This window comes from Heterodontus francisci, chromosome 9, assembly GCF_036365525.1.
Source record: "Heterodontus francisci isolate sHetFra1 chromosome 9, sHetFra1.hap1, whole genome shotgun sequence".
In the NCBI taxonomy this organism is placed as follows: domain Eukaryota; kingdom Metazoa; phylum Chordata; class Chondrichthyes; order Heterodontiformes; family Heterodontidae; genus Heterodontus; species Heterodontus francisci.
In genome coordinates, this window is record NC_090379.1 from 93,387,445 (window position 1) to 93,414,396 (window position 26,952).

General features: G+C 43.3%; 1 protein-coding gene across 4 annotated transcripts in view; it reads left to right on the top strand.

Moving 5' to 3' along the window:
- smoc1 (SPARC related modular calcium binding 1) overlaps nucleotides 1-26,952 on the top strand; it is a 245,804-nt gene that overhangs the window by 201,648 nt on the left and 17,204 nt on the right. For 2 of the 4 annotated variants that reach the window (XM_068038371.1, XM_068038372.1), the window contains exons 11-12: nucleotides 6,385-6,629; nucleotides 13,867-13,920. In XM_068038371.1, the coding sequence (XP_067894472.1) occupies nucleotides 6,385-6,629; nucleotides 13,867-13,920 (299 nt within the window). Of the gene's footprint in view, nucleotides 1-6,384; nucleotides 6,638-13,866; nucleotides 13,921-26,952 lie in introns of those variants that run through there. The other 2 variants (XM_068038373.1, XM_068038374.1) reach the window with 1 other exon arrangement.

Genomic DNA, 26,952 nt, shown 5'->3' on the forward strand with positions numbered 1-26,952 from the left:
TTGTTCCTCAGTGCAGCAGGGACCAAGTCATGGTGAAGAAATGTCCAGTTTTATATTCACATTTCACAGCCACTGAGCTCCTGATATGCAATAATACAGTTTGTGTGGTGCACCAGACTTAACTTACGAAAATATTTCCACACAGTACTGGGTAGACCCTCGTGTTTGCTCAAACAACACTACTGCACAGACTTAAACAGTTCTATAGGTCATTTCTCATGGCAATGTCAATTTCCCAACCCCAGCCAGTACAGGGGAACACTAAGTATTTCAACAGATCACTATGTTTTTGATATGGTGTAGCACAGATGTCTGAGAAAATGAAACACATTTCTACTGACTTTTTTTTTAAAAAAAAAGCAGAGTGAAGTGACCATTAAATGAATTTGGGGCCACTGGGTTCAAACTGCGCTCTTCATGTGGCCTTGGTTGGAACAAGAACCAATCATGAAAACTGTATCCTGTGCAGGAACAAGCGGTATCTGATAGAAACCTGCTCGCTTTGTATTTGTCCATTTGCTTTGTATCTCATAGGAGTCACAGCCACATGTGGTTGTTATTTTCCCTGGTGCAGGATGCAGTTATGTTGTTGGTTGGCATTTGAACAGTGCAAGGGGAAACATGGTTCAGGCCTTCACTGTCAAATTCAAAACAACAAGTTAGTCAGGTTTCTCATTGGAAATTCACATTTAGAAACATTTGCAACGAGTAGCAGTCAAAACTATGACTCGCTTCGGTGGCCAGAGTAGAGAAACTATTAATACTTGTTTGACTCGTGCCTCTAAACTCTTTTCATATTTCTTTTTAGACCTAAAATTTGTCTGAATTTTTATTGTCCTTTTACACAGGTTATATTTTATTATTAGACAGCGGCTTGCACCTCATTTTTGTCAATCATATGCATATATTTTAGGAACACACATATGGCAACAGTCTGTAGAGTTTTGCCATGAAATTATATATCCTGATGTTGAGATGACCTCAAATGCCAATGGCATGTCAACCCTGAGATGTGTCACTGCTCCAGAACATATTGGAGTCTATTGCTCTTTATAATATATACAAACTTAGTAATTACTGATCAGTGTTTATTTTTTTCCATTTTCATTAGTTGTTTTTGCTGGCAGGATCATCATGGCAAGCATTGATTGCCAACTGTAATTGAATCACAAGCCAGGATAAGCAGTGATATTTAAAGGCGCACTTATGTTATCACATTTGCATTGACACAAAATGATTTTGGTGCACACCAATGCTAAAGTGGCAGTATAGCTCATGATACTGCCAAACGCACTGAAGCCTTAAGGTGTGAATCGCCATCTCGAGGAGACTGTTGGACAATTTGAGTTCACACGAAGTTCAATCTAACACCAGTCTAAATGAATAATGCACAGCATTAACAAAGTTTACGCAACATATATATATAATATACAAATACAAAACTCCCCTTGTGATCCGATAACCTCATACTTTCTGCCAGGAGTATGGAGCAGTACATATAGGCCCAGATGCTGTAGCAGTGCATCTAACGGCATCCGTCATTAATTAGACGTGCCCTTGCACATCCAGGTATTTTACATTTCTTGTGTGGCAAGTTGCTGAAAGTGTGAGCTAACTACATCGCAGTGAGGAAAACAAAGCATCAGGGACCTGGGTGAATCGGACAAACAACTGTGTATCTCCTTAACCAATCAGATTGAAGGAGTGAGAAATAAAAGTGCAAGGACTGAGAAGGAAATGCCAATTAGAGAGGGAGAATTCAATGTCAAATCAGGTATAGAAAGAGAAATGAAGAGAAGGAAAGAAAGACTGAATTAATAGAGAGTGAGAAAAAAGAGACAGAAAGGAAGAGTAACTTTTTTTAAGCTTTAAATTTGACACTTTTTAAGTTAAATTGAAACCTGTAGGATTGAGATTTCACATTTGCAATAGTTAATTTTCGGTGCAAGAGAGGTTGACTGGCAGTAATTGACACTTCTTATGTCAATAACAGGGTACTTGTACTTGAAATTACAGGACTTAACTTTTTATGTTGAGTTTCGTTAATGTCTACCACACAAGTATAGCAACTTCACACCATTCAATGTGTTTTAATGGTGAGACAGATAGCAAGATGTTGTTTCTACAAAGATAACAGAGGAGAAACATAGAAAATAGGAGCAGGAGTAGGCTATTCGGCCCTTCGAGCCTGCTCTTCCATTCATTATGATCATGGCTGATCATCCAACTCAGTAACCTGTTCCCACCTTCGCCCCACACCCTTTGATCCCTTTAGACCCAAGAACTAGATCTAACTCCTTCTTGAAAACAGACAATGTTTTGGCCTCAACTGCTTTCTGTGGTAGCGAATTCCACAAATTCACCAGTCTCTGGGTGAAGAAATTTCTCCTCATCTCATTCCTGAATGGTTTACCCCGTATCCTTAGACTATGACCCCTGGTTCTGGACTCCCCCACCATCGGGAACATCCTTCCTGCATCTACCCTGTCAAGTCCTGTTAGAATTTTATAGGTTTCTATGAGATCCCCCCTCACTCTTCTGAGCTCCAGCGAATATAATCCTAACCGACTCAATCTCTCCTCATACGCCAGTCCCGCTACCCCAGCAATCAGTCTGGTAAACCTTTGCTGCACTCCCTCTATAGCAATGCAACTGGACAGAAACTATGGGCTGCATTTTATTCTGGTGATGGGGGTCCGGGCGGCAGGCCAGCAGGTTTGGGGGAGACCTTGCCTCGGCCCTCTGTCAGAACCCTGAAGCCATTTCATGGTAGGCAGCAATTAACTGCCCTTTGTTGGGGATGCCGTCACTTTAAGGGAGGAGCTCTCACCTCCAAGAGCTGCTGGCCAATCGGAGGACTGACAGAGCCATTGGGAGCAGTGGCGACTGCTATTACAGTAGGAGGCCCTGCAGCACCGAAGACTAGAAGACCCTGGGAAAGGTGAGTGGGGTTGGGGTCACTGGGGCCCTCCAGCCAGGCCCTGACGACAGGGTGGGGGGGTGGGATTTGGTGAGGGTAGTGGGGTGTGTCTTCCCAGGGGGCAGCAATCGCTGCCAGGGTAGTCCTCCAGGGGCCCTCAAAGGAAGGCCCCCTGACCCCGCTGAGGCCGCCAGGCTTTAATCTGGTGGTATCTGCCTGCAGTAGCGGGCCGCTCTGCCTTCCACATAATTGAAGCGGAGGCGGGAACAGGGCCTTAAGTAGCCATTAATTAGCCACAGGGCCTCAATTGGCCTGAGGCGGGAAGGCCTTCCTTGGCGTTCCCTGTCACGGACAAAATGGCTTTGCCTGGGCAATGTCTGGAATGGCGCCCCGTTGCATTTTGTTTGCCCGCCTCCAAGGGCAGAACAAACTGCTGCCCCATATCTACGTTTAAACACGTGTCAACCCCTTGCCCAATGTCGCTTTACCATTTGTGCACAAATAACAGCAAGTAGTATAAGCCTCACCGTTACTTTGAAAGGGAAATCTGTCCCAATAATTTCACTCGGAGAAAGATTTTAATGATTTGCATTTAGGTAGAAATCTATCCTTGATGATAACTTGGCAGAGTTCACAATATATTTCACGGTTTAGAGGCATCAGGACTTCTGCCAGCTTTTCAAATCAGCTTGTAGTCAATTTTAATCTAATGCAGTTCTTCCAGTCATGGTTCTGCTCACCTCAATGAGCTGTCAGCTCTTCCATTGAATGGAATGAAGCTTCGCTTAGAGAAGAACTTTTGAGGCACTGTTACAGTATAAAAGTGCAGCTAATGGCCCACAGCTGTTTTCTTCTTGTCAGCTATGCTCAGAAGTATGAAAGGGTCGAGTTACCCATTTCCATCAATGACAACAACTTGCATTTATGTAGCACCTTTAACATAATAAAATGTCCCAAGGTACTTCACAAGAGTGTAATCAGATAAAACTTCTACACCGACCCAAAGGAGACATTCGGACAGATGACCAAAAGCTTGGTCGAAAACGTGGGTTTTAAGGAGCATTTTGAAAGAGGAGAGAGAGGTGGAGAGGTTTTGGGAGGGAATTCCAGAGCTTAGGCCCTAAGCAGCTGAAGGCATGGTCGCCAATGATGAAACGAAGGTAGTGGGGAATGCACAAGAGGGCAGAATTGGAGGAGCGCAGATATCTCAGGGTTTATGTCTGAAGGACGTTATGGAGATAGGGAGAGGCGAGGCTATCGAGGGATTTGAAAATAAGAATGAGAATTTTAAAATTGAGGTGTTGCAGGATCGGGGGTCAACATAGGTCAGTGAACACGAGGGTGATGGGCGAATGGGACATATTGTAAGTTAGGATATGGGCAGCAGAAATTTGGTTGAGCTTAACTTTATGAAGGATGGAAAATGAATGGTCAACCAGGAGAGCATCAGAATAATGGAATCTGGTGTGAACAAGAGCATGGATGAGTAGATGTGGAAAACTATTTTTCTGAAGGTGTTTTACTTCCAAGTATCCAGAACAATACTGTGCCAGCAACATGGAAAAATGTGATGCCCGTGGACCTCCTGACAGGCCTGCCTTCCATATTCCAACACCATACACCCAAGAACAACTGAATCTCAGCACTAGTGGAAGATTGGCATTAATCAATTTGTAAACCATTTACATGGACTGATGATGGCCACGCCAAATAAATCTTTTCAAAGTTCATGCATGCTCTTGTTCTGCTTTCCTGAGGCACTCACTTTGGTGGATTTGCCACTACTTCACACAAAACATGCATGGATTTGGTTTTTCAGCATCAGTGGTAGAATTGCAGGCCCTGATCAGAAGTGGCCACAATTATAACTTGATTAGCGTGTGGGGTGTGTGTGTATATCTATGTACTGCTGCGGCTCACAAATAATAGCCAGAAAGCCTGCAGCCTTGAGGATCCAATGGTTTCCATTGTGGGCAGAAAAACAGAAAGACCATATATCTTTTCGGGGCCATCTTCACCTTGCTGCTTGCTTGTCCACTCCGAGCTGAGGGTGGTCAGGTGCCCTTCAGGAAAATGAGGCAGGATATCCGGGATTGCCTTCTCCTGTCTCATTTGCCTGCCAGCCTTGTGCTCGTGTCTGTTGTAGGTGCAGATATTCCTAAAGCACTATTCAAAGGGGATTTCTCCCTTGCCAACATTCAGCCCTCACCCAACATCAACCAAACCGATTAGCTGGTCATTTATCTCATTGCTGTTAGGGGACCTTGCTGTGAGAAAATTGGCTGTTGTGCTTCCCCACAAAAACTACAATGACTATAATTCAAAAATGATTCATTGGCTGTAAAGTGCTTTGGGATGACCTTAGGATGCTAAAGGCACTATATAGATGCAATTCCTTCTTCTGTTCTTCAAAACGTAAGAACACAAGAACATAAGAAATAGGAGCAGGAGTAGACCACATGGCCCATCGAGCTTGCTCTGCTATTCTAAACAATCATGGCTGATCTTAGGATTCAACTCCACTTTCCCGCCGGCTCCCAATATCCCTTGATTCCCTGAGATACCAAATATCTGTCTATCCCAGCCTGAAAGATATTCAACAATGGAGCACCCACAACCCTCTGGGGTAGTGAATTCCAAAGATTCACAACCCTTTGAGTGAAGTAATTTCTCCTCATCGGAACCCTAAATGATTGGCCCCTTATCCTGAGACTGTGCCCCCGTGTTATAGATTCCCTGACCAGCGGAAATAATCTCTCAGTGTCTACCCTATCCAGCCCCTTCAGAATCTTACATGTTTCAATGAGATCACCTCTCATTCTTCGAAACTCTAGAGAATATAGGCCCAATTTACTCAGCCTCTCATCATAGGACAACCCCCTCATCCCAGGGATCAAACTAGTGAACCTTCGCTGCACTGCCTCCAGTGCAAGTATATCCTTTCTTAAATGTGGACACCAAAACTGCACACAGTATTCCAGATGTGGACACCAAAATTGCACACAGTATTCCAGATGTGGTCTCACCAAAACCCTGCACAATTGTGTTCTTTTGCTGGGGGTTCACTCCCACCACCTTAAGCCTCAGACCACACAGTCAAGCAACAGTTTCTGGCGTCAAACACCTTTATTTCGATGAGTTTTTAACCTGAAAAATCATCCTCTTTGCCAAATGGCAAATAATCCATTAAAGCCTTCCTCCAGGCTGTTTCATTCACAAGCACAGATTGCCAATTGCTGTTGGCACTAAGTCGTCATTCCTTTGTTGTGCTGCTTTGCTATTTTGTTTTTGTTTCATGTGAGTTAGTGAAGCTGAAACCATAAAAAGCTATTGAACAGCAAAGGCTCTTTGTTGTCGCCTGTCAGTGAAAAGTAATCATGAAGCTAACAACGTGTTTCAGCTGTGTTTATTCATTGTGCCAGCTGTCAGTCACAATTGACGGGGCTCTTGTGTTATTGATGCAGGTTTCCTGAACCCGATCCAAACCACACACTGGAGGAACGGGTCGTTCACTGGTACTTTGGTCAGCTGGACAAAAACGGCAGCAACAACATCCACAAGAAGGAAATGAAGCCATTTAAGCGCTTCTTGAGGAAGAAAGCCAAGCCAAAGAAATGTGGACGTAAATTCACCGATTACTGTGACTTGAATGAGGACAAAACCATTTCACTGCACGAGTTGAAAGGATGCTTAGGTGTAAAAGAAGGAGGTAGGTAACTGTTGTAATTAAAATGATCAATTAACCACTGCAGATTGGACAGAAACAGAGCATCAGCAACAGAACCTTTAGCTTTTGCACATTTCAGCGTTGGCAAAATATTTAACATGGGTGAATTACATTTTAGTCAAATGGAAAAAGGATTTCTAACTAAAATGAACTGTCATTCTCCAGCATGGGGATTTTCTCTCTCTCTCTCCTCTCCTCCATTGAAAGCACTGTCTTATTTACATACATCAATTTTCCAATTGTTCGTTGAACCTAAAGGCATTTTCAGACACTATTTACAAGTATGTTTCAGTACTGTTGTTTCTTATGAATTTGTGAGAATATATGAAACCTTTCATTTCCTAATCCTGTAATTCTGTCTAAAAATGTACAGAGATTATCTGGTAACTCTTGATGAGCAAGCTATACTTTACCTGAACAGCATCTTGGGTGAAACTAGAGAAGGAAGCTGCTTTCTCCATATCTCTTAGCACTTCCTTCTTGTGCCTCCTAACTATCGATAGAAGCATCCACACTGCGATATCCTCTTTCTCATGACAGGCGAAGGAGAAGAAAGCCTGAAGGTGGAACAGGAAGTACTTTCAGTGCAAAACTCCCTTGTCTGTGAAATTAAAAAGCAGAATGCTCCCCACTTCTTGATTGGACACACCTTCAGTTTGGTAACATATTTTGCCTCTTATCAGTTGGGCCTCCACTCTCATTATGAGTTGATCCAGTGACATGGATCTTTGAGTACATCTGATCATGTGGGCCATAGCTACAGCACAGAGCAGCTCCATTCGATAACATAAAAGAACCCTGACTTGGAAATATGTTGCTGCTCCTTCGGGGTCGCTGGGTCAAAATCCTGGAAATCCCTACCTTCACCACACGGACTGCAATGTTTGAAGAGGGCGGCTCACCACCACTGTCTCAAGGACAAGTAGGGATAGGCAATAAATACTGGCTTTGCCGGTAACACCCACAAGCTTACTCTATGGTAAAGAAACAGGCATTAGTTACACGGGAGAGGCCCAGAAGAGTTCAGCAGCTGATAAAGGGGTTTGCGTTTTTTTTAAATCCCTTATCTGCCTCTAAATATGCCGTATTGTGAAAAGGAGCGGTGGCACAGTGCTGCTCACAGCCTCCATCACTAATTGTAAAGGACTAATAGTATTCTGCAACAAGTGCCGAAGTACCATTCCCAGTCTGTCTCCCTACTTCTTCTCCATCTTCAATCCATGTTTGTTTTTCCTTCCATTAATAATTCGACCATGCATTGCACCATTCGATGTAGGGGTTAGCAAACTGATTTTATATGGAGGGCCTGATTCACTATCCCAGCGTTTGGTGCATGCCACATTCAGCAAAAGAATTGAAATAGAAATAGATAAAATATTTGTAATATATTTTCACCCAAGTTTTTCCACTTGCTTTTCCTGTTGCGTTCTACAGTAGATTTTCATCTTTGTCTCCACTTTAATTTCTCTGTTCTTCCATTTTGAACACAACGTGTAGCCCTTACATTTATTTCACATTTGGTATTAAATTAGCCAATTATTTTAATAATAAATAAGAAATAATTATGAAGTTGTTGGTCGAATTTGCTAACGTAATAAATTGCTGATTGGGTTTGCAAATGATACATTTTCAGGCAGGGTCCAGGAACTGTGCATTCTGTTTGAATTCTGTCATTGTGCCCTGCATCTTTGATGGTGAATTAGTTATTACGTGCAAAAAAGAAGGCTGTACAGACACTTGCCCCCGTTGAGAAATTTTCCACTCTCTCCCTCAATAAGATGTCTCATGCTGGGGTGTAATTCCACTTGCCCCCCCAGTACCTCAATCAAGTGACCAGTCTTCACGTGTGAATGTCAGCACATGTGTCAGTAGGCTGTTTGACATAGGCAATACAGCCTAGCCGGATCACTTGACTTTCATACGTGTGTACTGTCCAGCTGCATCACTGAATACCAAGGCGATTTCAGGCCTCTCGTAGTGACCTTACTGCAACCCTGGCCTAGATCAGGTAATCATAGGATCGCAGGATCATAGGAAATAGGAGCAGGAGTAGGCCATTTGACCCATCTAGCCTGCTCCATCATTCAAACAGATCATGGCTGATCATTTTCCTCTATGCCATTTTTCCCCTTATCCCTTGATGTCGTTAGTATTCGATTTCTGTCTTGAACATGTTCAATGATTGAACTTTCACAGCCCTCTGAGATAGAGAATTACACAGATTCACCACCCTCTGAGTAAAGAAATTCCTCCTTATCTCAGTCTTAAATGGCCTTCCCCTTATTCTAGACTCACCAGCCAGAGGAAGCATCCTATCCACATCCACCCTGTCACATCCTGTAAGACTTTTGTAAGCTTCAATGAGATCACCTCTCATTCTTCGTAACTCTAGAGCATACAGGCCCAGTTTCTGCAATCTCTCCTCATAAGACAATCCCAGGGATTAGTCTGGTGAACCTCCGTTGCACTCTGTCTATGGCAAGTATATCCCTCCTTAGATAAGGAGACCAAAATTGTACACAATAACACAGTGGAAGTAGGGTTTGAAACCAGGCATGTCCTAGTTCCTATGGTACAGTTCCACACTGAGCCATCCATTTACCTGTTGGGGCTATTGGGGGAAGCAGGCCAGAGATTCTGGCAAATGCAGAACAGTAAGAACAACACGCATCACTGTGATAGTAATTCTTCTTAAGACTTTTTAAATTTTGAGGACGTGTGAGACAGTTCACCTGGAGAGAGGTCATATGTGCAAGAATTTTTTTTTTTATTTTCAAGTGCTGTTGGAACAAAATATGAGTGCCAGTATTTTAAAATATTACGCATTTTGTTTGGATCTGGAAATATTGTAAAGATCATAATCAGTCTGATTCTAAATTAGCAGCAGAATGGTCCAGGTTTACTCAAGAATTGATAGCCATTGAATTCTTGGGCTGCAATCAAATGTATTAAAATTTTCATGAATTTTTATTTCACCACATTTGCAGAGATACATAAATATGGAGAGTAACACTCATTGGCAGCTGACTCTTTCCACAGTTAGCTCCTCAATGCTATGAAGCATATTACATATTATAAATCCAGTTGCCTACATAAGAGCAGTCACTGTACTTTGTAATTAATTGTGAAGCACCTTTTGAAGCTCCTGATGGACATGTTAAGACATTACATGAATGTAAGTCTTTCTTTTCATTAAAAATTGTCCAGCAAATACGTTCCCTGCTCAGCACCAAAGTAGTCATAGTTCACAAAAGGTGAGGTGTAGTCAGGGGTTAGTGAATGGGAAATACTTACCCCATGAGTCCAATGTTATTTTGTGTTCATCATATCCGGGCAATCAAAACCAGTCCAGGCGATCACCTGGGCAAGTGTAATCTATGAAATCACTTCCATTCTGAATGATGTGATCTCTGCCCCCAGGCAAGAACCAGTCCAACTCCCTTTTGAAAGATTGCAGAGAGTCAGCACCCACTACTCCAGCCCACAATGTATTGCAGAGGCTCACTGCTCTCCAGGAAAAGAAGCGCCTAATATTCAGCCTATTCCTACTCCTGCACAGTTTAAACTTGTGATACCTGGTCTTCCCTAATCTATTAATCTGGAATAATCAATCAACAGGGATTCTATCCAGACCTCTAATTATTTTATAGAACTCTATCAGGTCACCTTTTCGTCTTCGCTTCTGTAAGTAGACCATGGTTCTTGAACCTATCTGAGTAGCTGAGGTTCTTTATGTTAGGAATCAGTCTTGTAGATCTCCTCTAGATCTTTTCCAAGGCCATTATATCACACACCATGTGGGGTGACTAAAACTGGGCACAGCTGTCCAAGATGCAGTCTGAGCAGATACCTGCATAATGTTAAAATGATGTCCGTTAATTAATATTGAATGGATCTGTTCATACAATCCAATACCTTGTTAGATTTAGCTACAGTTTCTCTACATGAGCTCTATGCATTTTATGTTCAATTTAATATCTGAATATTCCCAATCATGGGTGTCATTTGCAGAGCCCGCATTAAGCAATTACTAAGCAGTGAGGTATGGTATTGGCATGATTGAGAATATTACCCATTCCCTCCCCCTTCTGCTCTTTCTCTGGGTGATTTGTAGCCTCTTAGCTCCCAGCAATTTATATTATTACAGATTTTTGGTGAGTTGACTTTGTTTTTGGGCTGAAATTGTGTAGATTTAGAATTTGTCTTTATGTTATAGGCCAGGAGGGCACCAGATTCAACCTTTTCTCTGTACTGAATCAGCCAAGGTGTTGGTGTGCTTTCTGCATCTAGCCTCAGTGCTCCCAGACGGGGTGGGGCAGGAAACAAGTAGGCAACAGCCTTGCTTTCTGATCACTAATCAAGGATTTGGAGATGGATAAGTTTGAATGTTGGAGAAAGGGGTGACAGAAGTGAACTTGGTTTGGCTTGCCTTTGACAGCCCTTATGGTCAAATGATTCGGAACAGAAAATAGCCTGATAATACCTTAGCCAGCTTCAGTAGGGCCACCATTACTTGTAGAGTTATGTCTCACCATGAGCACCCACCTTCAAAAAAGGAGAGGTATTGGGGAACAGAAATATGGGAACAAGTAATATGCTGAAAAATGGCAACAGTGTGCTAAATAATAATTTGCATATCTGAATAAGTACTGAAAGCTCTCCTCAAAGCAAAATAAGCTGACTTGTTTCTACTAGTACATTGTGGAGCAGTTGAAGGTTTCCAACCAGCAATGAGCCAAAAATCTGTGAAACTAAGATTTACCTTGAGCTATTGATGGATGTTAAGTAAGCAAGGCTACTTGAATTCAAGTGTTCAACTAAGAATTCAGACACGTATCACTTCATCATGAAGTCTGTAATTTTGGAGTTCTAAACTATTAATGAGTCTGCCTTTTTTAAGCTTTCTTTATTTTTTGTCCCAAACAGAGAGGGAACACAGGCATCTTGCCAATTTTCCTGTTGGACAGAATGCTCGGAGGTGCATGCAGGTAGCCCAGGCTGATTTAGAATCTGGCTTGACTTGCATACAGGAAAAGACTTTACCTTAGCCCTTATATACGAAACTTGCCGTATTTCAAATTGCCTTAGAAACTGCACAGCCTACAATGTAGTGGCATGGCACAGTTGTACATAGAGTGTACTATGGCAAGGCTCGTCATCAGCCTTCCTTTCCCTTACAAATATATTGCTTCCCAAAAGGTAGAGAGATTGCAGAGTCTAATTATTTCATTAAAAGGTGTTTCAAGCTAAATGCTTTTATGTATGCTACATGCGAAGACAGATTTAGGAGATGACTATATGGTCAAGTACTATAAATGGATCACAAAGTAAATTGGCGTTCTTTTGCATGTAGTCACCAAGAAACATCATAGAATGTGGTGGACTGGACCAATTTGTGCAGTATGTTTCAGATTTTAAAAAAGCTCTGTGATTTTTATGGATGAGCAGAACTTTACTCAAACACTGTGTTTCTGGCTTCAGTAACTGCTTGGCTTTATTTATACATTACTTCAGCAATTTTTTTTGTCCCTATCTTATGGTAAGGGGATGTGATGGAAATTAAATTTCACCGTCATGGTTGAATATGGCACAATTAGGCAGCACACAGTAAATCAGACAGCAGAGACATGAATTCTCCTCAACTCCAATGTTAAAATAAGTAAATGTTCAGGCTTTTATTACTAGTCATCTCCAGTAGTGGATACAGTTTGTGCACCGATCGGTGAAATGAGACAAAATGTTCTGAGTACAGATGAAAGAAAAATGTCCTGTAGATTTTGTTAAAGAAAGCTGTTCCAGTAATGGAGATTTCCTCATTATAGATATTTTTTCTTTCATAACACATATACTACGGGTCATTAAGTATATGTGTTGTCTTCATCCTCCATGCACTCTCACTGTGTTGAAATCAAGTTATCCCCTCCTACTCTAATTCACTCTTTCTGGGACCTTAGAACTCTATACTTGCCTCAATTTTTCATTCTCCTTACATAGTTAAAAGAAAGATTGCATTTATATAGTGTTTTTCACAATCTCAGGACATTCCAAAGCACTTTAAAGCCTATGAAGCATTTTTGAAGTGTAATCCTTGTTGTAATGCAGGAAACATGGCATCCAATTTGTGCACAGCAAGTTCCCATAAACAGCATTGTGATAATAACCAGGCAATCTGTTTTCCAGTGAGTTGATTGAGGGATAAAGAGATAACTCCCCTGCTCTTCTTTAAAATAGTGCCATGGGATCTTTTATATTCACCTGAAAGGGCAGACTGTGCTTTGGTTTAACGTCCCATCTGAAAGATAGCACCTCCGACAGGCTTCTAAAAAGAAATCTTTGCATCCACAAATTGTTATTTCTGAATTGTTCTAGTCTTCGACTCTACTTTTCTCCTGCTCTTATGGTTCTTGGCCCTTCACCTGGGATTCCCAATTTAAAACAGTTTTACACTTCTTTTCTTCTATCCGAGAGCTGTGTTTTAGGTGACTAGTCACCAACATAGTGCCAAATAAAAGAAAACTAAATGTTGAAGTTGGTCATTGATGAAAGTGGCAAAAGGCTCAGTTCTTGCAAAGGCCAGGAACAGCCGTGGCGAATGTTGGCACCACCTGTTGTGATATCTGCTGCAGCACAGGCTGTTGTAAGGAGCAGCACCTCATCTGAAATGTAAACTTATTTTCTCACAGCAATATATACAGTATTAGCAATTGCGAAGGTATCAATCTGTCGCTGATCTTACCAGTTCCAATTGTTTCCAAACAGGGTACAGAAATGATTGCTCAGGATAAAATTGGATGGGAACTGGGTGGCACACTGGGCTAGCACATTTGTCCTCTCACTTCTGAGATCTGGGTTTCAATCCAGCCCACACAGCCACATTCATTTGGGTTTAAAAATGTTAGCTGTTATGATCATTCGCCCCCAGAGAACCACCATGTTTTCAGTTGCTTTTCTTGCCAATTTTCTCTCTCTCTCTCTTCTCTTGCTGGGGTTTGGTTTCCACGGTTACTGATTTGCTCCAGTATCTTGTCCAACTGACAGTTCTTAATGTGCGAACAGCAAGCTGTTCAACAATGGGGGTCGTCAGGAGTCTTGGATGATTTCCCCTCTCGCTCGCCCACGGTCTACACTCCTTTCTGATCATCGATCTATATGCTTACATTTCTCTGCCATTGTCAGGGCAACTGAACTAACCTTTGACCTTTTTGTCTTTTCCCTGCAGGTAGCAGTGTTGGTGGCCTCTCAAATGGAAGAAGACAAGGAGCGAACCCTTTCAGTAAGGCTCTGCTTCTCTCACTGCTTGCAGCTATCACTGACTGGGATCTGACAGCCGGGGGATGGGGTGATTGACAGGTGCAGCTGGAGAATGGTGCAGAGTAGAATCCTCAAAGTTAAAGCAAAAAGGTTAATTTTTTCACATTCTAAACCCCCTCATCCTCTACAGAAAGATAGCATTTCAGGTTTATGCGGCTCCCGCTAAATCCCTCTGCACTGTTGGAGATTGTGGGCTTATAGACAGGCAAGATACATTTTCCCCCACTAAAATCTGAAGAGGAAAACATTAGCCTCAGGTTAGTTGTATACAATACTTTGCAATGATATAGTATCTGGCATATGAAAGAACATTTCAGATTACTTCGCAGGGCGAGAAATGGGGACAGTGAGCAAGAGATTGATAAGATATACGGAGAAGGGGAACCGAACACGAGAGCAAAGAGTGGTGTGTTTAGAAGCCTTGTGAAAGAAGATAGAAAGTTGATGAGGCGCAGTGCTTTAGGGAGAAAGTTCCAAAGAGTAGGGCATATTGACTGAAAAATCAGCTTAAAATTGTGGAGTGGAAGGACAATCAGTTAGAGGAGCAGAGGGTGCGGGAGGACCAATGGTAAACAAAAGTTAGAGGGGGAAAAGGGAGCAGTCTAGGGCATACAGCTGTATTGTTCATTGCTCAGATTGTTCAGATAAGATGAATGGGACATAGCAGGGATTGGAAAATTATTCTGCACATTATTCAATGTAAATAAAGCAACAACTCTTAGTAAAACTTCAGTGAGCGGGTGAAGTTTCCTTTAGCTTCACCCTCACTGTTCTTCCACCTGGACTGAAGTAATAATGGTGTGTGGCTGACATTTTTCTTTGCCCAATTGAACTGTTAAATACATCCAGCAGTACTGTTCTAGATTTTCATTTTTTAAAAACTTAGGCTGTGTCTAATTTGCATTTATATAGCCCATTTTACTTTCTCCAGACACTTCCAAAGCACTTCACAGTCAGTGAATAACTTTCGAACTGTTGTTTTATAGGTAAACAAGGCCGCCAGATTGTGTATATCGAATGTGAGAATGGCCAGTTTATCTGCCAGCTTCTCCTCATAAGTTATCATTTTAATTCCCCAAGCCTTGTGACTATTTTTTGAACCTACTATAACATATCAGTATTCTTTTAGAGGGAGAGCACCTAAAATTGTGCAGTGTTGCAGATGTCCCCTCATGGATGAGTTACACCAGGGTGTCATGCCTTTTTATGATTAATAATCAAATGCCCTGATGACCCATCTCCATACTGAAACAGCCTTATAGTTAACAGGCCAGCACTGATGGGATATTTTCGGTGAACTGTTGATAATCGCAAACAAATCCTTTTCCATTGTTGGTGGTGACCACCCATCCAGTCTGTACAGATGTTTCATGTTTCCTGTTCCATTGTGTGTTACTTCCCATTTATCCACATTAAATACCATCTGCTATTTCTAAACCCATCTACTTAACTTGTCCAGACTCCTTTGAATGCTATCAATCTCCCCTACATAGGTCACCTGGTCACATAGCTTGGTGTCATCAGCAAATTTATATCAGTGGAAGTGGTCTCCTCTGTTATCATTGATGAATTGTCTGAGCATGAAGGGACACTGGATAACTCAAGTGGACACACAACACCCATATATCATGACTTATCCTCTTGTCCTGAACTCTACCTTCTATTGTCAACCCAATTTTAACTCCAGTCATTTAATTTTAGTTAATTTTACATGCCTTTTTGCTTTAAGCACCTCTGCTGAAATTTATCAAATGCCTTCTAAAATATATATTCTATATACGTACAAAATATACTTAGAAGGGGGCCTCATCAGCAAAAATTGTTCCATCCTCAAAGAATTCCAGTTGATTTGTGATGCATGACTTATTGCTTCTTAAACCACTCTTGATTTGCATTGATGGCTTCTGTGCTCTTCAGATGGACATTGATAGCATCCTATAACATGTGGACAAGCATTTTCCACACCATCAGTCAATGTTTATTGACCACTAAGGGAGTACACATTTATTCACTGTGATCTCTGTAGCTTTAATTTCTATAGTTGTACATTTGCTTCAGTACAGACTCCACAAATCAACCATATTGTAGAGGATAGAATGGAGCTGAGGTGCTTATCATCTCTGCCAAGGAATCCTGTTGAAGTAGGTGTACTTCATATTAATGGCAGTTCACTCTCCCACTCTCTCTATTAGTTATAGGCCAGTTGGGTCTAAGAGCTTTTAGGGTCTTTCCATGAGCTGAAATGCAGGATAAAGACCACACTGGTAGTGGCTGCAAAAGTAACCGTGGCCTTGAACATTTATGCATCTGGCTCCTTCTTACTGGAGCTGGAGATATTTGCAACTTCTCAAGGTTTGCTGTCCACTGTTGCGTGAGGGTGGTCACGGAGGCTCCCTAACCAATGAGAGCTGAAAACATTTCATTTCCTCTTGCCAGAGAGAAGCAGGCAGAGTGAACACACTGCTTTGCTAGGATTACAGGCTTCTCCACGTTGCAGGGTGCAATTGGCTGCATGCATATCGCTTTGCAGGCGCTCCAGGCCAACTCTCTCTATACCAGAACTGAAAGGGATTCCACTCCCTTAACGTCCAGCTGGTGTATGAACATAGGCAACAAATCCTACAGGTGAATGCCTGGTATCCTGGCAGGAGTGATGATGCGTTTGTTACAGTCAAATGAAGGGGGGGGGGGGGTCGAAGGGCTTCCCTCTTTTCACGCTGCTTGTTTGACCAGAACAGCTTTAGTTCTTTCTTAAAGTGGATGTACTGTCCAATTCAGTAGGTGTTTTCTTGAGTTAACAAAGAATGCACAGGCATTTTGTCTCCCTCCTCACAGTCCTTTGCAATGTCGAATACAATGTTGCAAACTAGGTGATCAACTTAAGTTGCCAGCAAAAAATCATCCTTTTAGCTGGTCTTTTAAAAATGTCTTTAAAAAGAAAAATTCAGATCTCCAGTCAATGGATCAAAGAAAATTGTCATCCAACAAAGCACATTAATGTAACACCTCCCCACTACGCGGAATGAAGTGTGACAACAGGAACATTTCATTATGAGGCCACAAATTAAAAAGAAACTGTACGCACACACTCTCATCAGTCTCACCGACATGGCCAGAGGCTTTTTTTTTCATCTGGGATTGGGCATGAGCACAACTGGGGAACTCCAACTGCATTGACTGGGCTCAATCAGCTTGTGGTCATACACTGAATTTCCTTGTGTATTTCTATAATATTTTCCTTTTCCAATTTCTCTGTATCAGTGAACTCAACCCTGGATTCAAAGTTATTCATAACTTTGTGAAGATCATCCAGTGCTTCTTGTATGTGTTTTTTCCTGTGCTCATCCAGCCTGGCCCACAATTCCTCCTCAGTTAGGATACTTGACTTGCAGTCACCACCACCAACACCTTCCAAATCTGCTGCAAGAAACTTTTTGGTCTTAGGGTTTTCCTTTGGCTTATGAGCTTTTCTGTGTCTCCCTACAGAATTTCAATCTTTAATTTCTAGGTCTTCAATCTGAATTTCTTCCTGAACCTGCATCAGTTTCCTGAGACCTAGGCGATAGGGATTTTGTTTTATGGGAGGGGTCTCTACTACATCTACATGGTGTAGGCTTAGGGTTATGCATCCTGTTTTGTTCCTGCAGATCCCTTTAAACACTGTGACCAGCCTTGTTGGATCTCCTCTCTGTTCTGCATTTAAATCAGAGAATACAGTGTATAGTTTCCCTAACATTTCAGTGTTAGCTAACCAGACGGTAGGGGGTTCGATTTGAGAATCCTGCAGGCCTCCCTCTAACTCGTCCTCAATGTCCCTATCACTTTCCTGACTGTCTTACAGACTTGGACTTGTTTGTCCCCTTCCCGGCTGTGATACCGTTTTAACATTTTGATGTGGCACAGCCTTTGCTTTTTCCTATGATCTGGAATGTCAATTATATATTTCACCTGGTTAATTCTCTTTATTACTCTGTATGGGTTACTGAACCGGGCTTTCAATGGTTCTTCCTGTATTAGTCATAGCACTAACACATGATCTCTGGGCTGAAATGTTTGGGCCTTGGCATGTTTATCTGCCTGTCTTTTCATAGCTGTTTTGGAGGTTTTTAGGTGTTTCTGAGTCACTGCACAGGCTCTTGAGAGCCGTTCTGGGATCAAGGAGATGTAGTCTAACAGGGAAGATTTGTCCCTGGTTCCCAAAAGCCTCTCCCTGATTAGTTTTAAGGGACCTCTCACCTCATGCTCATAAACTAATTCAAAGGGACTAAAGCCAGTGGACTCATTGAGTGAGCCTGGAAGAACTTAGCAATGAGTTGAGACGCTAACCCCTGCTTTGAGTGTTAACAAAGCCGAAGCATTGACCTACAAGAAGTTGAAATGAATGAACAGACATTTCGTTGATGTCACAATGAAGACCAGATGACTGTAGAAAAATTGTCTGATGTGATCCGCAAGTTTTCAGCATAGCTGTTAAGCTAGAAAACATGCTAAAGGAACGAAAGAAGAAATCCCAGCCCTTTGTCCCAGTCATGGGGGTACTCATAGTAGTGTGCCCTGATCATTGTCTTTAGGGTCTGGTGGTACCACTCCAAAGTCCCTTGTGACTGTGGGTGGTAGGCTGAGGACTTTAGCTGGGTTATGCCCAGATTACCCACGACCTTTCGAAAAATGCTGGACATAAAATTTGTGCCCTGGTCTGACTGGATCTCAGCAGGCAGCCCATATCGGGTGAAGAATTGGGTTAGCTCCTCCACCACTACCTTGGCAGAGATAGTTCTTAGAGGGATAGCCTCTGGAAATTCAGTAGTCACATCCATAATGATGAGAAAATACTGGTAGCTTCCTTTTGTTTTCAGCAGGGGCCCCACACAATCTACCAGCACTCTGCTGAATGCTTCCCCAATAGCCAGTATGGGAATTAGGGGTGCAGGTTTTGTTGCAGGTTGAGGCTTCCTTGCAACCTGGCACGTGTGGCAAGTCTTACAGAACTCCACCACATCCTTGTAGAGTTGTGGCCAGTGAAAATGCTGTCTGATGCAGGCTTGGGTTTTTCTGATACTGACATGCCCAGCCATTGGAATCTCGTGGGCTATTCTCAATATTTCCCTGTGGTACCTCGGTGACACCACTACCTGGTGAACCACTGGCCACTTTTCGTCCACAGGTCTATGAGGAGGTCTCCACTTCCTCATCAGCACTTCATCCTTTAAATAGTAGCACTCTGGAACTCCCTCTGTTTCAGCTTCAGTTTGGGCAGTTTGTGCTAACTGCTTTAACCCTCAGTTGGCTTCTGAGCCTCGACCAAGGAAGACCTGTTTAACTCATCCTCTGGATCCTCCAACTTTACAAAGAAGGTTTCAGATAACCAGACAGTAGGGTCATCTGTCTGCAGTGCCAGTTCAGTTTCCTCTGATGGAGCATCTTTGGCCATGGACCAGGTCATCATACAGTCAGGAAAAATGCCAGGGATCTTGTCCTGTAACTGCTCTTTCTCCCTGACTTCTTTCAGTCTCACTAAAACCATTGAGGAAGCTACCATCTTCACTCCCATCAGATCATTACCCAGGAACAGGTCAACCCCATCCACAGGTAAACTAGAGACAATCCCCACCGTTACTGGCCCTAAAACAAGGTCGCAATCCAGGTGTACCCACTATAAAGGTATGGGCATATATTTTCCTCCGATACCGTTTACTAGCACTCTTGCAGTCAATGCACTCTCTGGGTGAAAGGTCATGTCTTTTTCCAGCAGAAGGGATCGGGTGGTCCCTGTATCCCTAAGTATGACTATGGGCTTACTCGCCTCACTCGAGGGGTATGAGGTCACTTTTCCTCTGGACACAAAATTCTGGTAACTCTCAGGGATTTTGTTACGTTTTCCCTCACTCTCAGCAGTAGGTTGCTGAGTTTTGTTGCTGCAGTTAAAGCCACAGCCTGGTCTACGATGCTTTCCATCAGGGCCCCTGTTCCTGCACTGGTCTGGTGGACTCTGATCAAACCTATGGGTTTTCCCCATAACTTCCAGCAGTTGGCTCAAAGGTGACCTGCCTTGTACAACAGAAACATACAGGCTTCTGGGTGTCACTCCTGGTCTCAGCACCTTTTTTGGCCTGAGGAAGGCCCTCTGTGTTTCCAGCTCTCCCTTCTGACTCATGGCTGTTCATCCTCATATCATTCTCCTACCTTCTATCCTTTTCAGGTTTTTGGAGGTGACTAGGGAAGGGTTTCCCTTAGGGAAAGGGCTTGTGAATAAGTGTATAATCATCAGCCAGGATTGCTGTCTTCCTGGCTCTTGAAACCTTTCTTTCCTCCACATGGTTTCTTATGGAAAGGGGAAGCGAGTTTTTAAACTCCTCGAGGAGGATCACCGTTCTGAGGTTTTCATAGATGGATTCTGTCTTTAGTGGCCATATCCATTGGTTGAAAGCGTGTTGCTTAACCCTTTCGAACTCGATGTAAGTTTGTTCCGGATGCTTTCGGAGAGCTCGGATCTTTTAGTGGTATGCCTCCGGTACTAGCTCGTATATACTCAAGATAGCATTTTTAGTCATCTCATAATCTGATGAACTATTAGGCAACAGTGAAAAAACTTCATGGGCTGTTTGTTTTGGAATAACAGTGTCCAGCTGTCTATTGGCCACTTCAACTGTTTTGCAAGCTTTTCAAAAGAGATGACAAATGCTTCCCCCTCATTACACTTTGGTATCAACTGGAAGAACTTTAAGAGCTCAAAACTTGGTCCTGAGCTGGGGGGTAACTCCCTCACTAGTGGTGATGTCAGTGGTTGTATTGGGTCTTCCCCTAGTTAGTTCAAGCTGCCTTAACTCCCTTTCCTGGAAAGCTCTTTCTTTCTTTCTTTCCTGAAATTCTAATTCTAGTCCCCTCTGTTCTCGTTGTACCTTAGCTAATGTTACTTTGGCTGCTTCAGATTCTATTCCTGTCTCCGGTTCTTCAGTGTCAATTTTAAAATGGTTGGCCACAAGTTTTAGGATTTCAGTCTTCCTAGCTTTTGGACGGATAGTAATCTCTAACTGCCTGGCTACCTTCCTCAACTCTTCAACATACAGGGATTTTAACATGGCCCAAGTTAGTTCACTCTGTTCTCGGAAGGTACTGGCTTTGAATGTGGACATTTTAGCACTCTAGCACTGACAACTGCAAGAAAACTGGTGTTCAAGTTTTAAAATTATTGCTAGGGATCAATTTGGTTTTCCGCTTCCAATTTCCCCTTTGGGTTTGATCCCAGATGTGAGCACCCAAATTTCTGTTACGGTCAAGTGAGGAGGGGTCAAAGGGCTTCCCTCTTTTCCCTCTCCTTGTTTGACCACAACAGGTTTAATTCTTTCTTAAAGTGAATGTACTGGCCAATTCAGTAGGTGTTTGATTACTTACTTGCTATGATCATAACAAGAACCAATCGGACAGGTTTTCTTGAGTTAACAAAGAAAGAGGTTAACTTTATTGTACCTAAACCGAGCTAATAAAATAAACAGCGCGCCAACTTTCACTCTCTCACTCACACGCTCACACGCACACACACACACACACACAAATAGGTTACAGAGCGGGGAAAGGTAGATTGGTTGAGTTAGAGTCCATAAAAAAAGGTATACAGTGTGCAGAGTTTGGTGATTCGGTTGGCTTCTAGCTGAATTCAGTGGTCCTGAGGCTTTTAGTTTGAAGAGGTAGATGACTGGTTTGGTGAGTCTCGTGGAGACAGCAACGTGGATGATTACCTCCAACCGGGTTTCTGATTGTAGCCAGAATATGCAAAGGTGGTCAATCAACAGGCAGAATTTGAAAGCTTTCAAGCTGGAATGGAGACAGAAAGAGAGAAAGAGTGACCCACTTAGGGTCTGCTTATGTCAGAGTCCAGTTGCTTCTCATCTGTGGAGAAACAGCAGCTTAAAAACCACAGATGGGGAGGGGCTTGTCACATGACAGTCACTCAGTGATCCAAACATAGCATTTAGCAATATTTCTTCTTGCTAAAAGAAAGAGAACAAACAGTTCCCTTAAACTTCCGGGTCTTGGTTCTTTCTGGGAAATGCACAGACATTTTGTCTCCCTCCTCACAGTCCTTTGCAATGTAGGATACAGTGTTGCAAACCAGGTGATCATCTTCAGTTGCCAGCAAAAAAAATCATCTTTTTAGCTGGTCTTTTAAAAATGTCTTTTTAAGAAGAATATAAATTCAGATCTCCAGTCAGTGGACCAAAGAAAATTATCATTCAACAAAACACATTGGCGTAACACGTTCATTGTGTTGTAGTCTGCTGTGCCAGCTGCATTTGAGCCACCACGACAAACCAAGGGGTGGCTTCTGGGCGACAAGGGCTATCAGCTGATGACATGACTGATGACTCTGATGCGCAACCCACGCACACGTTGGCAGCATGAATACAATGAAAGACATGCTACCACACAAAATGTGATGGAGCAGACCATTGGCGTGCAGAACCAATGCTTTCACTGCCTAGATCATTCTGGAGGAGCCCTGCAGCATTCGGCAGAGCAGGAGTCAAGATTCATGGTGTTCTGCTTCATGCTGCACAACCTCATCATCTTGTGGGGACTACCCTTGCCGTCAGCTATACACCGAGCAGCTCAGTAGCAGGAGCAGGAGCATGAGGAGGAAGAAGCGAGGATGCCTTTTTGACGGGGCTGACTGTGAAGAACTCATCCAAGTGCAATACCAGTAACCGTAACCCCAATTCCCCATTCATCAACAGTCTCACATCTTACCTTCCCTCTCTCACTGACCTTCACCGTGTCCGCTTGGCCACAATGCAAAAATAAAAGCCACCACAAAATAAACATTCCAAACCAAATTTAGAAATGAAATCATGGCATGTTGCATACAAAAGTAAACTAAACACTTTTGCGCATTCCCTTAGTGCATGTCTTCCATGTGCCTTTGCCTGTCCTAATGCTCCCCTGCAGAGCTACCCCAGTGGCTGCCGTATAGCTGGTGGAAAGCTGCTGACTTTCAGTGGGGGAGACTGAAGATGGCCTTGCAAGCTGACCTCGAGAGGCTCTTGCCCTAGAAGGCCAGGCTTCACACTGCACCATTTAGGCATAGGCGGAAGCAGTTTGGGCTGACTGACTGATGGGCAACTACAAGGATTGGTGGGAGGATGAATGCTGTCTTCCTCAGAGAGGATAGTAGGTTTGTGCTCCATGGAGCCACTACAACTCCCCCGGGGCAGCGTCTCAGCAATCCAATAATCTGTTGGAGGACAGATTGCTGGACTGCTGTGATACCCTGCAAGCCTCTTTGCACACTATAATCCACAGTCATGATGGCAGCAGTCTGATCTTGCAAACTGCTCTTTCTAAGTTTCCACTGCAGCACACAGATGTTGGGTAGCCGCTGCTTGTGCTGCAGTGGAAGTTGCAACATTGGCCATCAGACACTGCATCATGGTTGGTTTCACAAGTGTACAAATGGAGTTGGTCACCACTTGCACGCTGGAGAGGATGGGCTCCAAGCTCCGCACAAAACCCTGTGCCAAGTTGGTGCAGGACTCCTCCATTCTCCTCGACAATGACCACAGGCTTTCTGGCAGGCTGCCAATGCACGAAGCATTTCACTGCATTCCCATCAGCATTCTTCTGTAGGCTGCCCCATCGACGTTCTCGTCTGAGTCCCCTGCAGCAGAACCTCTGTGCGACCTTTGCCGTCCGGTGAGTTACCCCCTTCCCTGGCTGCCGGGAAGTCATGCCCAGTATCTCAGCATGTGCAGAGCCCACCTCTATGCTATCCTCAAAATTAAGTGCACTGTCAGCATCTGAGCTAGTGGCTGCAAGAGTGAAATTGAGTGACAGTGCAGCTACATCATCACTGTCTTCTTGCTGTTCCTTCTGTCCCAGGCCTGGTTGCACTACTTGGGTATCTGAAAGGAAAAGCACAAGAGGAAGACTGCGCAGGGAGTGGGGCAATAGTTTCATGCCTACACCATCTGCATCTTGTAAATCAGAAGAGAATGTGGGGTGAGCAAGATGTGGGATATAAGGAGGATTAGGTATGAGGGTACTGTCACCTTCAGTGGTTTCAGTCCAGCCATTAGCCAATGTCTCAGCAACAGCCATCCCAATAATAGGCAGCACCGTCTCCTCCACAGGGGTTAGGACACACAGGTGCGCCTGTTCCCCTTCGGTTAGCTCCTGTTGCCACCAGTTGTGCGTTTTCTCATCTCTCAGGAGAGAAGAAAGTGTGTCACTGAGCCTTGTGCTGTTTGGGTGGTGTGGCTGTCAAGGTTGAATAGGGGGCAGTGTGTGCAAGCTGTGAAATGTGGGTGTGAGGGTGCAATGGAGCATATGAATATTAGGTATGAGTCCTGATCGATAGAGATTGTTGGTAGGTGATTGATGGGGATGTGGTGAATTGAGTAGTGTGTGAGGTTGGTGTTGCAGTTGGTAGGATTTGGCATTTGAAGATGTATTCACTGACCTTGACCACTCGTGTGAGTTCATTGACCTTCTTGTGGCACTGCATCCAGGTCCCTGAGGCTTGACGCTTGGCATTGACCTCCACGGCTATCTGCACCTACTGCCTTCTGAGCATGTGTCTGGAGGGATTCCTCGCTCCCTGCGGATATAGGACATCTCTCCTCCTTTCCACCTCCTCCACCAAGGCCTCCAGTGCAGCATCTGAAAACCGTGGAGTCCACTTTCTTCCATGTTGTGACATTCTTCAGTATTTCCCAGGTCAGCTCTGAAATGCACGACTCCAACCACCTGCTCCAGCCAAAATGCTGCTGCCTTTTAACTGATGCAGGTTAGCCTTAAGCAGTGCAGACGAGCTTTAAGTGGTGCTAGCCACTCAGGATATTGGCAGCCTTCTGATGTGTCCAGCCAATGAACAGCACGGTTATTGCTGGCTGGACGTAGAGATAATTCAAGTGAGCAGGAAGCACAACGTTTGCATGCTGCCTATGTTGCAATCAATAGGCACGGGTTAATGTGTGTTGCGATCCCCACAACTGTTTTTGGTGCCTAACCGATTTGGCCCCCGAGTATTTAGATTGGTAAAACGATAAAATAAAGGCCATCTTTTATAAATAGAAGCGTAGAATACAAGAGAAAAGGATTAATGATAACTTTGTACAGCTAACTGGGTTGGGCCATTGAGTACTGTGGGCTGTTTAATCATCCCATTAAAGCCATAGTACGTACAGCATAGATCCATCAGAATGATGCCCGAAATGGGAGATCATGGCTATGGGGAGGCACTGGAGATATTGGGACTAATTCCACTGGATCAGTGAAAGCTATGAGATTTAATTAAAGTTTTTAAAGTTTGGGGAGTCAATGATGCGGCATCATCAATTTAAAAATATTGCAGAGTGAGGAGAGATGTTAGGATAAAAATCTTCACACAGGAGGTTGTTGGTTCATCGAATGCTTTGCCAGAGGGAGTGCTTGAGGCAGAGACCATTGTGTCTTTTGGGGGGGATATTGGCTAAATAGTTGAAGCAGAGTAAGATACAGGTGATGGGAATAGAGTACAGGCAGTAGGATCAGTTTTCAATTGCTCTAGCAAAGAGAAAACATAGACATAATGGCCAGATTGTCTTCCTTCTGTCTTTTCATTTCTGGGTGGACAGCCACACAGTAGCTAAATTGCACACAAGGTTCAGGTGTTTATGGGCTGGGAAGGCTGCAGTTTCACCTAAGACCAAGGTACCATACGACCATACGAATTAGGAGCAGGAGTAGGCCATTCAGCCTCTTGAGCCTGCTCCGCCATTCAATAAGGTCATGGCTGATCTGTTTCTGTCTTGAATTCCACACTCCCATCTACCCCCGATAACCTTTGATTCCTTTGCCTAACAAGAATCTATCCACCTCCGCCTTAAAAATATTCAGTGATCCCGCCTCCACCACTTTCTAAGGCAGAGAGTTCCAAAGTCACACAACCCTCTGAGAGAAAACATTTCTCCTCGTCTCTGTCCTAAAAGGGTGACCCCTAATTTTAAAACAGTGCCCCCTAGTTCTGGACTCACCCACATGAGGAAACATCCTTTCCACATCCACCTTGTCAAGACCATTCAGGATCTTATATATTTCAATCAAGCCTCCTCTCACTCTTCTAAACTCCAGTGAAAACAAGCCCAGTCCATTCAGCCTTTCCTCATAAGACAACCTGCTCATTCCAGGTATTGATCTCGTAAACCTCCTCTGAACCGCCTCCAACGCATTCACATCCTTCCTTAAACAAGGAGACAAAAACTGCACACAGTATTCGAGATGTGGTCTCACCAATGCCCTATATAATTCAAGCATAACATCCTTTTATTTTCAATTCCTCTCATAATAAAGGATAGCATTCTATTTGCCTTCTTTATTACTTGCTGTACCTGCATATTAACTTTTTGTGACTCATGCACTGGAACACCTTGATCCCTCTGCACCTCGGAATTCTGCAGTCGTTCCCCATTTAAGTAATACTCTGCTTTTTTATTCTTCCTGCCAAAGTGAACAACTTCATATTTTCCCACATTATACTCCATCTGCCAGATATTTTCTCACTCATTCAACCTATCTATATTGGTCTGCAAACTCCCTATGTCCTTTTCACAACATACTTTCCTTCCTATCTTTGTGTCATCTGCAAATTTAGCTACCATGCCATCGCTCCCCTCATCTAAGTCATTGATATAAATTGTAAAAAGTTGAGGCCCCAGCACAGACCCCTGCGGGACTCCACTCATCACATCCTGCCAATCCGAAAAGGACCCATTTATGCATACTGTCTGTTTTCTACCAGCCAGCCAATCTTCTATCCATGCTAATATGTTACCCACTACGTCATGAGCTCCTACTTTGCGCAATAACCTTTTATGTGGCACCTTGTCAAATGCCTTCTGGAAATCCAAGTACAGTACGTCAACGGGCTCCCCATTATCCATAGTGCATGTTACTCCTTCAAAAAACTCCAATAAATTGGTTAAACATGATTTCCCTTTCACGAAACCATGCTGACTATTCC